Here is a 12,720-nt window from a genome sequence, read left to right on the forward strand (position 1 = left end):
GTGTTTTTGCTGTGCGCGTCTCACGACTTTCCTGAACGAAGGTAGCTGTTAGGAAAGTACATGGACCAGGATAAAAATCGAAATGAGGGGATTTTACATGCGTTTGAATGTAATAATGATAAAGTTTAAATAGTGAAATAGGGGGTTGTCCATGCGTTTAAATGCAACAATGATAATAAAGCTTATCAGTTTTAATTAGGATAAATAGTGAAATAGAGGGACTGTCCGTGCGTTTAAATGTAATAATGATCATAAAGTTTATAAGTAATTTATATTCAAGAGTTCCCGTACACTTTCTTATCTTACAGTTGCCTTCAATATAATGGAAATTCTTGACATTTGATATCTAGGCCGATCCAGGCATTGGCATTGTGCCTGTTCCAGATGTATCACTGTTCTCCATGTTAACAGAAGTATGAGAGATTCAAATTACGAAAGCTTATTGTAAGGTGCAGTCACACACTTCAAAGATTATGCCGTGGATGTCCTTGTCATCACTATGAGCGCCCATGAGTGGATTGTTTTCAGTCTCGTCGAAATAATGACACCTGTGGCCAATAACCTCGCAGGACACCCTTCCTCATCTGGGGTAAGCCAACCCCCCCAAGTACCACAGGCCACAGTGGACATCCGCTAGACCCAGACGGGAAGATCTAACAACTATTCTGGGAAGATCTAACAACTATTCTGGGAAGATCTAACAACTATTCTTCTCAAGGATATGGGGGGAAGCCTTATCTAGTAGAGTGACGGGGAAAGCACTGACTTGTTTTTGACTTCTCTAGAATCTGTAGAACTGTATTCCGTACAAGCAGGACACTCTGTCACGAAGAAAGGAGAAACACCATGTTAGAAAATGAGTACATAATGGTGCTGTGAACACGTTCGACTTATGGTGTATATTGCAAGATGTACACGAAAAACTACGACCCCCTTGCATGTACCTCCTTAACCAGAATGTACCAAGGTGGATGATACAATGAGGAAGGAAGACGTAGTAACAACAGGAATCTCCTGGTAGCCACGACTACTTTATTACAGCCCAGGTCTTTGTAAGAGGAACCACATGAAGGCATAATTGGAGGCTAAGGGGACTGAAGGACGCGAGGAAACGAACCTTCGGTGTTGGGGGTTTGTGTAACAAGCCTCAGCCAAGTCTTACACCCTACTTTGGATGACTGAACATTCCTCCGCCTCCCTGGTGCTCCTATTACTAATCTGTGCCCCTCCTCGTAAATCTCTTTTCGAACCGTCCGAAAAGCGCTTCCCTCTCTGGACACAAACAGTGCTTATGGTCCTGGTGGCATCCATCCCCGTGTACTGAAAAAGAGTGCCTTTTGAACTTGCACCTTGCTTGAACTTGCTCGTCTGTTCCGTTTCTGGTTTAAACACCAGTACTTTTACTTCTTGGAAGCACCCAAGAAGTGACCGTTCTCGAACTACTGTCCTGTTAATGTGACATCTACCGTTTCCAAAGACTTTGAATCCCTCCTCAGCTCCTATATCCTCAGACATCTTGGATATCACAGTCTTCTCTCGGATCACCATACAGTATGGCTTCCGTAAGGCGAGGTCCACCAGTAATCTTTCCTGTCTTACTAATGTCTAGGTGATCATCCCTGAAAGCTTTTGGGAAATCCTTTTCTGGTTGCCCTTGATATATCCAATGCTTGTAACGGGATGTGGCACCGGGGTCTCATCCCTAAGCTCTCCTCTTTTGCCTTCCCTCCATCATACCTAGCTTCCTCTAGGGCTGATCTGTCTACGTGATTGTTAATGAGTCATCCTTCCCCCCCCCCCCCCACTCCTCTCTCCATCAACAGTAGCACCATTTAAGGTTTTGTATTGTCTCTTGCTCTTTTCCTGTCATCGATTTCCCTTTTTCTACATATAACCAAATGCACTCATATGCTGACGACTTAACATTGCATTCTTCCACGTTCTTCAAGTCTGCTCCAACTTCTCTTACTCGTTCTGCATCTAGTCTAGATGCAGCTTCCTCAACAAACCCAGACTTGAACAGGATATCTCAGTGGGGTAGACGAGATCTGGTTAAGCTTAATTCCTCCAAGACACGGATTCTCCCCAACTCTCGAAAATTCCTCAACTTTTCTCTCTTTCGATGTTTCTGTAATTCCACCATTTAACTCGACGAACATACTTGGTATTACTGTAACTTGAAAACCCAACATTTACAGAAATAACTGAATGTGTCTCTTAAGAAATTGGAAGTCCTGTTTAAGAGTCGAAATTTCTTCTCTTCCGAACATTTGCTTCGTTTATGTAAATGATTGATCGATCCTTGCATGGAGTACTGCTCTCACATCTAGCTCTGCAATCTTACTCGACAGAGTTCAGTAAGTTGAATGGAAAGCGGTAGGACACATCAGCTCTGACAGAGTTCAGTAAGTTGAATGGAAAGCGGTAGGACACATCAGCTCTCCCAGGCTAACTTCAAAACTTGACCACCTTGCCCTACGCCGCGATGTTGGTTCACTTTCCCTCTTCTGTAGGTATTAATTTGGTTTATGCGTTTGAAAACTGGCTGCTTGTGTGCCCCCTACCTCCAGCTAGACCACTCAATACTTGGCAGAGTGCTGCGTCACATGATTACAGTGTTGCCGTTGGCATCTCAAGGGTGGACCGCATTGATAACTATTTTTTTTCCCCTCCAACTTAAAGCTTTGAAAGTCATTGCTCTCTCAGTGTCTTTCCCAGCAACTGTGCCCTGGAACTTTTTTTCAAGGACAGGTTTTTCGCTAACTCAAAAATTCGTAAATACCTTTCTGTCTCTTTTTGCTTTTCCTTTCATTAACCTTTGTCATAGATTGGAGCCATCATCGGACCTGTTGGAGCTGGTAATGATACTGGGTAAGACTAGAAAAAAAGAAGAAATAGATAAGGGAAAATAACCTTTAGATAGTAGTTGATAAGCACACTCTGGTAGAAACATTAGGTAGATGTAGTAGGTAGGAACATTAGGTAGGAGCGTTAAGTGGAAGTACTCAGTAGGAACATTAGGTAGGAACCTTTGCAAAAACTGCGCTAGAATTGCCCTCTGCCAGTAGCCTGTTAAGGGTGAGGCACTAAAGGTTAAGAAGCGGCACTAGAGTCCACTAGTTATGGGGACTCTTATTGTCATGGCCACCCACCACTTGAAGGAGTTCCAATTCAGAACAGGCAACAGGGATATAGGTAGATAAACAGACCATGTAAACTTGACGTGCAAAAACGTAGATGCAAATATCAAGTGTGGGACTCGATGCGAAGTATTTTTCAAGTTTATCATTAGACGTAGCGCTGGTGTTGCTCACAAGAAATATTAGCAAATGATTCTGTATGCCAAAAATACTCGAAAGTTTTTTTTTCATTTGGAGTAAAACGCTTGCGCACGGGTTTGTTGTTACTGTACGACAAGGGAAAGCAATCAAGCTAGGCTTGGATTGTTGCCAAGAGCCATGCAGGCAAGGCCTGTATTGATTCTGAACACTTGTATGAGATCATTTTTAGGATTCTCTTTCTCCTTTTAAGTGAGATTTAATTCCTCTATTCGCCTCTCGTAACATTTGTTTTATAGTACGAGAATCATCGTGCTTGGTCGTCAGTGCAGTCTATTTTCTCCCCCTTTAAGGTGAATAGAAATTTATATAATGGTCATGGTCAAAGATGAATCGCTGAAGTGTAGGGAAAGAGGATTATTGTCGTTTTTAGATATGAATTCGAATGCCCAACCTATGTAGATAAAAGTTTTGTTCGCCCCTTGTTTATATATATATATATATATATATATATATATATAGAAGTAGTGAAAAGTTTTTATCGAGGATGTAAGGCATGTGTACGTGTAGGAAGAGAGGAAAGTGATTGGTTCTCAGTGAATGTAGGTTTGCGGCAGGGGTGTGTGATGTCTCCATGGTTGTTTAATTTGTTTATGGATGGGGTTGTTAGGGAGGTGAATGCAAGAGTTTTGGAAAGAGGGGCAAGTATGAAGTCTGTTGGGGATGAGAGAGCTTGGGAAGTGAGTCAGTTGTTGTTCGCTGATGATACAGCGCTGGTGGCTGATTCATGTGAGAAACTGCAGAAGCTGGTGACTGAGTTTGGTAAAGTGTGTGAAAGAAGAAAGTTAAGAGTAAATGTGAATAAGAGCAAGGTTATTAGGTACAGTAGGGTTGAGGGTCAATTCAATTGGGAGGTGAGTTTGAATGGAGAAAAACTGGAGGAAGTGAAGTGTTTTAGATATCTGGGAGTGGATCTGGCAGCGGATGGAACCATGGAAGCGGAAGTGGATCATAGGGTGGGGGAGGGGGCGAAAATTCTGGGAGCCTTGAAGAATGTGTGGAAGTCGAGAACATTATCTCGGAAAGCAAAAATGGGTATGTTTGAAGGAATAGTGGTTCCAACAATGTTGTATGGTTGCGAGGCGTGGACTATGGATAGAGTTGTGCGCAGGAGGATGGATGTGCTGGAAATGAGATGTTTGAGGACAATGTGTGGTGTGAGGTGGTTTGATCGAGTAAGTAACGTAAGGGTAAGAGAGATGTGTGGAAATAAAAAGAGCGTGGTTGAGAGAGCAGAAGAGGGTGTTTTGAAATGGTTTGGTCACATGGAGAGAATGAGTGAGGAAAGATTGACCAAGAGGATATATGTGTCGGAGGTGGAGGGAACGAGGAGAAGAGGGAGACCAAATTGGAGGTGGAAAGATGGAGTGAAAAAGATTTTGTGTGATCGGGGCCTGAACACACACACACACACACACACACACACACACATACACACGCTATGCTTACTTGGCATTAGGACATTGATTATTACACCTAGGCTACGTTCATTTAAATTTTGTAGGTTTATGATATTCCTACCGATGTTAGCCTTTCCTGTCTCTGCGACAGATTATTATACATTTTTTCACTAATGGACACTTTAAGATTTATTTGCCAACAGTGAGCCCAGTCTTAACATTCATTTACCACCTTTTGAACCTTGCAATTAATTCGTCTTCTTCAGCTTGCAGCTGTTAGACGTAGAACGTGCTGTTGTAAGACTTATTGTTTCCAGTCTTTGTATCGTCTGCCACTTTTGGCATAACTCGGCTCACTGTAAGAGTCATTATATATGCACGAAGTGTAACCGACTGCTGATTTCCTGCGACACACGACTTGTGTTACGTCTAACCTTCGTTATTGTTACTCGTTGTAATTGGCGAGTCGACAAGGTTTCTAATTGCCGACGTGCAAACACTACCTTTACCATATACACACACTTCCCTTTCATCATGCATATTGTGGCTACGACATGAGAGCATTCAAGTATATTTTGTCAAGACATGAAAACGGTTTCACCAAAACTCGTCGTGAGAACCCTTAATCAAGTGGCGATTCTATAATTTTGTTTGCCTCTTGTCTCGAATAATGGCTTCCTTGAAGTTTACCAACTACGAATGTTAAGCTATTAGGTAATAATTTCCGGACAGGACTTAATACCATTCTTATTATTATTATTATCATTGATAATGATAATAATAATAATAATAATAATAATAATAATAATAATAATAATAATTGATCGCCGTTTCTAGCGATAGTGAGGTAGCGCCAGTAGTAGACGAAGAAAGGCCGCATCCGCTCACATCCATTCACTCATGTGTAATGCGCCGAAACCACAGCTCCCTGTCCACATCCAGGCCCCCGCAGACCTTTCCATGGTTGACCCCGGATACTTCACACTGCCCTGGTTCAGTCCATTTGTACTGGTGTTACACTGCCAGTGTTCCATTCATCAGGAACTGTACTTGCAACAAGCGATTAAGAAAAAAAAAGAGTCATGTACTTCATAATCTCATTTAATAGCTTTCACTGTTTAGGGTAGACCTTACAGAACTATCGCATGAAAATTCAAGACCACATATGTCAGACAATGCAAGGATAAAAGGTGGGGCCTCCACGAGTGTAAATACTTAATAACAGATGAACGGACAGAAAAATGTAAAAGACAAACAGGCACACACACACCTAAGAGAGATAAAGGTTTCGTCAAAAGTTGGAACGGAGAACGGAACAAAAGCCTAACTCACGTGTTGGTGCTGGCGGTTTCACCGAGGATAGTGTTTGGTATGTCCACACTATAGAGGAACGCGTACCGTTCCTCATACAAGTTATTCCCAGAACTTGCAATTTTCATGTCATTTTTCACGAGAGACCTGTCATCGTGGACTGCCACATAACTAACCCCGAGCGCGGGGAGTGCGAGCGCGTGTTGGTACAAGAGTTGAGGGAAGTTCGCCCGGCCTGTGTGAGGGAAGGCGCCACACTACCCGGGCGAGGCTCAGGGTCCGCTCCCTCCAATGAGTCTCTCTAGTAGCGCGATATTTGGCGCGTATTGTCCCACCAACTTATTCTCTCTTCCTGTTGTCCCACCAGCTTATTCAAACCTCCGTGTTGATACGAGATGTTTTTATTCCTCGTAATACCCAATGTGTAAACTTTCTGCAGTTTCTTGAAACAGTATCATGGTCACTGCATTCTCTGCTTCTCCGTTTATTCTATTCAGATCTCCCGCTACTGTCTTACAGTACTAGTAGTCTTTCTTCGGATACGTAGTTTAACTCGCTTTAATTACTTGGTGCGTCTTCTAGCCGAACTAATCGGTTTCTGCCTGTTTTTATGAAACTTATCACCCCCATGTCGTCGATTGCTTTAGACGGTGTAAAGTTACGCGTCTCGTGTTTTTTTTTTTTTTTTTTTAAGCCATGCAGATAATGCCTGTTTGTCCACCGATACGTGATACACTGGCTCATACAGCATGCTTTTTCATCGTTGTTTGCCTTTACTGATTATGTTAAACCTGGGCTCGATATATTTGCCGCTGCTTACTCCTTCAGTACCGACCGCTCCACCCCTTTCCAAGGAGTTCTTTGTGCTTTGAACAATGACGATGGTACGATTCTTGGCGTGACGGTCTGGCCTAAGGGGTCAGGTCAAAGGCCATCATTCTAAGGGTCATAACGTCGAACTTTTTATGGCAAAGGTACCATTTTGCTCAAAATCAGTCAATTGACCTTTTTTCAGATACATACATGTGCTGCTCTGCACTTCAATTATGATTCACGATAAAGTTTACCGTGCAAGAAGCGTCGATAGTTGATCAACGAAAATGATCTTGGATTAAGAACCCTCCTCCACCATCTCTTTGGATGCAGGGCATCTTTTGAGGAATTTTCACCACCGGGGCAAATTTTCTGACCTATTTCTGTGCGTGGAGATTAATAATAACTATCATGACAAAAGTATCCTTTTTTTTTTTTAATGTATCGTTGGAGACAGGGTGGTAAAAAACAGAAGGCTCCTCCCCACCTACCACACCATCCATCCATCTATCTGTCTGTCTATCTAAGACAGAAGGGCGGTTGTGCCTGTGTACACGTCAGCAACTAGAATAGTACAAATACCGGCTTAAACCGCCTTACGAAACCCTTTAAGGTCGACTCACTACTTCCCCTTTTCTTGGTTGTCAAGGAAGCAATGGTCAACAGTTGCCTGCGTATTATTAGAGTTAAAAGAAAATGAATGATCGACAAGTTGGCCACTGCAGATAGTACAGAAGCGCACGAGACTGTTTATAAAAATGCTGATTGAACTTCTTAATTTCTAAGAACCGACGTAGCTATTTTTATTAAGAACTTCCTTGCCGACAACAACCATTTCTCTCGTACTAGATTCAACGCCTTTCTTCAATTCAATTTTTTTTTTTTTTTTTTGAGTTCCTAATGGAGGTGTCCGTAGCCCTGCTCGAATGATATGTAATCAGTAATGCCCTCTCGTGAGCAGAATCTTGAACATTTCGCTCAGTTATCGGCAGGGCGAGTCCATTAGCCTTATAGTAAGGATAGGAGTTTTCGTAACAAGCGCTGGGGTTATTTATGCCTTACACATCGGCAGTTCCTAATCTACAGCATGATCTAGATAACACCCTGTTTCCACTGCGAAATTTTATAGATGTATAGGTCTGCCTTTTGACCGCAGACTTATAGGAAGAGAGAATGATAAATTATTTATAGTTGTAGTGACAAGTTCAGTGTCGTAAAGTGAATGCCTTGTTGACACTGGGTTGATGATATGATAAGGATACAACGTCATTGGTGTATCAGTCCCTCGTCTGCTCAGAAAGTAAAGTATAACCTTGAGGTGGGTTTGTTATGGTGCAGAGTACGTCTGCGAATAGGTCTTGGAAATTTGATCTGACCTTGAGTCGCACGAATGAAGCTTGAGGCAATTGCGCCACTCCTCCCCCACCTCCGTTTTCGTTGTGACCATTCCACACTTTACGTAAATATGGAATGGAGACTTGTCAGGAAGACGAAAGATCCACCTATCCAGCATGGCTCCCACTTTTATCACAAGCACCTTTTGGCACCTGACGTAACCGACACAGAGAGATGGCTGAACTGGTGATCTAAAACGAGGAGCCGTGGGAGCGACCCCCTACTTCACCGTCATTAGTGGATGCCTCCCGACGATCGTAACGAGGCAAGCTCGCTAGAGGAAGAGGTCCACCAGCGATTTCAGGTCGTACCTGACCGTCTGGACTACACCCATCTCAACACGGACGGCTCCAAGACTGGTGAATTTGTGGATGCATGCGTCCGGTCGACTGGAAATGCCCACAGGTTCCATCTACCATACCATACGTCCTTGCATGTGCTGAATTTGTCAGCAGTAGACAGGTGTAAAGATGATGGGATTGAATCGGTGCATGATGAGTACACCTATTTTCCCCCGACCCTGCGTCATGAAAAGCATCAAACTTGTTTTGCGGATGAAAATGTGATCCATTGCCACATTAAGGCTCATGCTTGTCGTAATTCCACCGGCTTGATCTGGGTGTCTCGTCATTGAAGGCAGACCAGCTCTCAAAAGTCACTCAGAATTTAAGATCCGTGGAACCTCTTGAAAAGTGCGGTCTCTTAAACAAAAATAGCAGTGAGCCTTCTGTGGGAATGTCGGTTGATAAATTCAAGACAGAAACAGCAAGAGAATAAGACATATTTAGTTATGATTCAAGAGGAATTCGTCCTTGTTAGAATGAGATCCAACAGTACGTACGTACAACCATCACCTGTCCACTTCCTCGGATACCGAAAATCCTTGTCGGCCATATTGCCAACAGTGCAAAGGAATTCCAACACTGTCATAACTCGTTATCCAAAATTCCTTAATCCCAAGACGAAGATTAAGGCCATAACGTCAAGCATTAGCCACCAGTTCCACAAAGAAAACAAGCACCTTCTCTCCAGAATTTAATCACAGACCTATACATTTTCCCGCTTTGGTCCTCGTTCTTCTTCCCTCATACGACTGGAACTTTTCAGGTGATGACAGAATGAGTTGAGAAAGTTACCAGTGATCCATAATCAAGTTTTTGGGTCTCAATTTTCATTGGTTTCTTTTTGAAAAGAATTGTAAAGTGTGTGTGTGTGTTTGTGTGTGTGTGTGTGTGTGTGTGTGTGTAGGTAGAGAGAGAGATTCACCAAGACCAAGTTTGGCATGGACTCTGTCAATGACAAGCCGTTCTCGGATGTGTCATTACTGGTACAGGGCGGCCCTTGTGTAACTGAAGTATAGTGGGCATTATTTTCTTACCATTTCAATACCTTCAAGTTATATAAAATTAACTTAATGAATGTATTATTGTAGATATTTGCCGTGTGATAGGGTTTAATGTATTTGTGTTAGTTATGGCAAATTATTCATCAGTTAGCCTTAAAAAAGCTAATGTTAAATGCAAGACAGCAAAACAACTAACAACTTTACTATTTTAGATATGTAAATCAAGAATTGAGTCTCATTCTTCATCAGGAACACCCAAGAAAGTTTGTAATAGTTATGCCGTTGATAAGAAAACTAGATATATATTAAAGAAAACCATCTACTATGTAGGGGTCTTTATTATAAAACAGGGCTAATGGATTTCTTTTAGTGTAACCCCTTATCAGGTCCCCTGAGAGGAATTTCATCAGGGGGTACAAAGTATCTTTCGCGCCCCCTTCTCTTTTCCATTCCACTACAATCTTATTCCATGAGCTGCAAGGCCAAAAAGGGTATGGAAGATGAGAGAGGGGTGGAATGGAGCGCTCTGTTGATTTTCTGCATTTTCTGAGATTTCAGGAAATTCCCGGGCCTCCTTTTGGAGGCTCTGGTACGATGTACCATTTGCACCCCCTCTCAGAGGCTCTGCCCCGCATAAGACAATTAGTGGATTTAATTACGCTTTTATGATATTAAAGTTTCTCAGTTTAGTGTCACTCGTAAAACAGGTATAGAATGCCATGGATGTCGAATATATAGAAATATATATCCCTGGTTATATTTTTACCCGTAACCTACAAATCTTATGCACAGAAAGAGGCAAAACAGGTAACTGTGTAATGCAGGTAGTTATGATTATTCGTAAGTGATTCGTCCAAGTTGAGTATCATCTGTTTATTTTAACTGTATGAATTGCCCATCTGCTTCTATCTCATTCAACCCACCACTGAATTGTAAAGAATTTGGTAGAGCACCTTTGATTACGCCTTATCTCAACTGACTATAGTCTTAAATGTATCTTTATAATGACTGATATTCGAAGAGAATTTATAAGAATTCCCATTTACCAGTCTGCTGCCCGAGACAAAAATAAAGGCTTCGAAAATATGCGGATATTCCATTGTGTTAGTGACTCGATGCGTTCATACCGGTTAACGAGACTTCCCGCCTAAACTTGTACCGGAGGTGAAGTTGGAACGGACATTATATTTTTCCGATCAGATTACGCTGAGACCTTGCCCAGGTAAGTTAGCTTGGTTTATTTTACCTCGCTGTGATGAGTGTAGCCTTTCGTTGTGTTTGGGTGATGGAGGACCGTTATATTTGCGATCTGAACAGGATATTTGACCTTGAGCAGAGCGTATATGACTGGGTGATGCCTCTGAAACAGGAGGTTTGTCAGGCTTCACGCCAAAGTGTATCATACCGGACTCGTCGGTTATTTTGGAAATGTCACTTGGTTGAAGACGACGCCTGAAACCATGAACAATGTCTGTTTTTTGTCTTTAAAATAAGATATTGGTTGAAGTGGAAGCCTAGAGCTGTGGACAATCATAAAACATTCTAAATGGAAATATTCCATAACACGTTGAGACCATTGTGAGGCTGGAAGTTTAGTATGCTTTATTTCCCTTGAAAAAACACTGAATAATTTTGGAAACTTACTGTGCCTTAGAGCTAGCAGAATCTAAAGCAAACAATGTTCATTTGTTGATTTTAGATTACTTAACCTCGTACAACAGAAACAGAGATAAGTGCAGTTTTGCAAATGGGTCCTCTACTTGAATATATGGAAAACCGCATTTCAAATAACCAAAATGAATTTGCGTTGGCTCTCACGGTGTGTGTGCGCATGCTTATGTGGCTGTCTGGTATTTGCATATATATACTTTTTTCCATTGTCTTGTGCCTGAATGACTGACAGACTGGCCGAGTTGCTTACATCAGCTTGGAAGGTTTTCATGCCTGAGATTGTGCATATTTGTTGTTACCCTCTGCCACTGGCCTGTTAAGGATGAGGCACTACAGGATTTTACAACTGGATTTGATGAAACTTTCCAAAATTGGTTGAGAGAAATGTCAGCCTCTAATTTTTCATGAATGGTAGATCATGCTGTACATTGTTAGACTCCATGTGTGTTTGTGTAAAAGATTCTCCAAGTCCAAGCTCGGCACAGGCTCTGAGTGTGTTTGTGCATTCCTGGGTGTGCCATCACAGGCACAAACTTTTTTGTGCGAACTGCTTCTCATGCCTGAGTGTAAAGTGTCTTTGCACGTGGAGAATTCTATCTTTTGAGAGGGTCCTTACCAGGTCTTTGTGTGCCTGGCAATATGGTCCCCATATTATGTATTTTTCATACTGGGGGATCCCTACCAGGTCTTTGTATTACTGGTGGGGTGAAGGTGATGCATCTTTGTAATGTCTGCTGCAGCAGACATTACAAAGATGCATCACCTTCACCCCACCAGTAAGCCGCAGAACCTTAGCTGAGCTTTTGATAATCTGCTACTGTATTCTCTCTTAGAGCACGTGTATTTTAGCTGTGAAGCCTAAGATGGAATGTAGTAGGGATGTGTTGGTACAGTTACAAAAATTAGCTGTAGAAGTTGCCAATTGCACACGCCCTCTCATACTCAAATACAAAAGATAAAAAGAACATTAAATTGTCTTTAGATTGCTTTTAGAATTCAACCGAAATTTTCCTGTAGCGGGGTCGTTGTCCTGTAACCACTTGTGAATTGTACATGCATCACTGGTAAATAGTTAACCTAGTACATGTATCACTGGTAAATAGTAAACTTGGATATATTTTGGAATATCATCTAGTTATTAAATTGCTATTAACTTGAACTGCATCATCTTAATTGAATTTATTTGGGATGAAGCAATGATTCGTATTTTACACCACACACACATGTCCACTTCAGAGCCCACTACACCACAGTTACCCTTGGGCCGGTATGTGCCTGTAACGTTACCTGGAGCACATATACCTGACGTGTGTCAATAATACCACACCCAAGAACTGCCTGTCGTTGACAAGAGGCTATGCTAAGCTTAGTCTTTGCGAGTCTTTACACACACTAACTGCGACACTTAGAAATAAGTCAGTATCCGTCTCGGATAGAAAACGGTAAT

At 42.0% G+C, this 12,720-nt stretch overlaps 1 protein-coding gene across 5 annotated transcripts in view; it reads right to left on the reverse strand.

Moving 5' to 3' along the window:
* LOC139763074 (uncharacterized) overlaps positions 1-6,336 on the reverse strand; it is a 25,568-nt gene extending 19,232 nt beyond the window's left edge. For 2 of the 5 annotated variants that reach the window (XM_071688672.1, XM_071688673.1), the window contains exon 1: positions 6,071-6,336. Coding sequence is in view for 1 of the 5 variants with exons in the window: in XM_071688674.1 (XP_071544775.1) it covers positions 6,071-6,146 (76 nt within the window). In the remaining 4 variants the exon portion in view is untranslated. Of the gene's footprint in view, positions 1-766; positions 822-6,070 lie in introns of all 5 variants that reach the window. The other 3 variants (XM_071688675.1, XM_071688674.1, XM_071688678.1) reach the window with 2 other exon arrangements.
* Between the last annotated feature and the right edge of the window lie 6,384 nt (positions 6,337-12,720).

The sequence above is a fragment of the Panulirus ornatus genome, chromosome 46, assembly GCF_036320965.1.
Source record: "Panulirus ornatus isolate Po-2019 chromosome 46, ASM3632096v1, whole genome shotgun sequence".
Classification (NCBI taxonomy): Eukaryota; Metazoa; Arthropoda; class Malacostraca; order Decapoda; family Palinuridae; genus Panulirus; species Panulirus ornatus.